Source organism: Loxodonta africana, chromosome X, assembly GCF_030014295.1.
Source record: "Loxodonta africana isolate mLoxAfr1 chromosome X, mLoxAfr1.hap2, whole genome shotgun sequence".
In the NCBI taxonomy this organism is placed as follows: Eukaryota; Metazoa; Chordata; class Mammalia; order Proboscidea; family Elephantidae; genus Loxodonta; species Loxodonta africana.
Genome location: NC_087369.1, coordinates 157,515,725 through 157,516,712, shown reverse-complemented (window position 1 = coordinate 157,516,712; position 988 = coordinate 157,515,725). Strand labels below are relative to the sequence as shown.

Sequence of the window (988 nt, the reverse complement as noted above, 5' to 3'; positions counted from 1 at the left end):
GGCTGAGGCGGTGGGGCGGGCCTCATGGGCGGGGTTTTGCTGGCCTCCGCAGCTCTGTGGTGCCTTGAAGCGGGGGGGAGGTGCTATGATGGGGGCGGCAGCGCCGGGAGCCGGCGAGGGGCGGGACTGAGGCGGCGGGGCCGCCCTTTAGAGGTTGAGGAGGGGCTGTGGCGGCGGCCCCGGCTGGCGAGGGACGCAGGCGAGGCTGCGGGCAGGGAGGTAGGGAGGGTGCCGCCGGCTCCGCGCGGCTCCCGCTGCTCGCGCTCCCGGGGGTCGGCGGGGCCTGCGCCCATGGCTGCGTCGGCGGCCCTGTCCGCGGCGGCGGCGGCGGCCCTATCGGGCCTGGCAGTGCGGCTGTCACGCTCGGTCGCGGCCCGCGGCTCCTACGGCGCCTTCTGCAAGGGGCTGACGCGCACGCTGCTCACCTTCTTCGACCTGGCCTGGCGGCTGCGCATGAACTTCCCCTACTTCTACGTGCTGGCCTCGGTGATGTTCAACGTGCGCCTGCAGGTGCGCATCGAGTGAGCCACGGGGCCGGGCTGGGGTCGCACGTCCCCCCGCCCGCCACGGCCCGGGTCGCCGCATGAAGGACAGCGCGGCCGCCGCAGAGGGAGGAGGGAGACGGGCCCGGCCCGCGACTGTGGCCCCGGCGAGAGGACGGCCACCGAGCCCTGCCTGACTGCGCACAGGTGCTGCTGTCACTGCGCCATCGCACGGAAACTCACACGGGCCTGCTCATCGGCGACCTGTTGCCTCACGGAGGCAAAAAAAAAAAAAAAAAAAGCGCCCTTTTGGAGAAAACAGCAAGTTGATTAGACTGGTCCAGACGCAAAAGGTAGGAGGGAGAGGCTGGATGGAACTGGGGTGGAGAGAGGCGGTGACAATGAATCTAGACCGCAAGGCCCTGGGTGGTTTGGGGGAAACACACATGGAAGGTGGCCTGGAAAGCGGCATGGGGAGCAGCGAGCCGAGGAAAGGCAAGGCCAGT

The 988-nt window shown here is 69.7% G+C and overlaps 1 protein-coding gene across 1 annotated transcript; it reads left to right on the top strand.

Annotated features, from left to right (window-relative positions):
- The first annotated feature begins 291 nt into the window (after window positions 1–291).
- LOC100666021 (small integral membrane protein 10-like protein 2A) lies at window positions 292–547 on the top strand. The gene has a single exon (XM_023539448.2). The coding sequence runs from the start codon at window positions 292–294 to the stop codon at window positions 523–525; it is 234 nt and encodes a 77-aa protein (XP_023395216.1). The 3' UTR covers window positions 526–547.
- The last annotated feature ends 441 nt before the right edge of the window (window positions 548–988 follow it).

What these genes read in the sequence shown, in the direction of transcription:
- LOC100666021 (XM_023539448.2), top strand. Translation starts at nt 292, where the DNA reads ATGGCTGCGTCGGCGGCCCTGTCCGCGGCGGCGGCGGCGGCCCTATCG.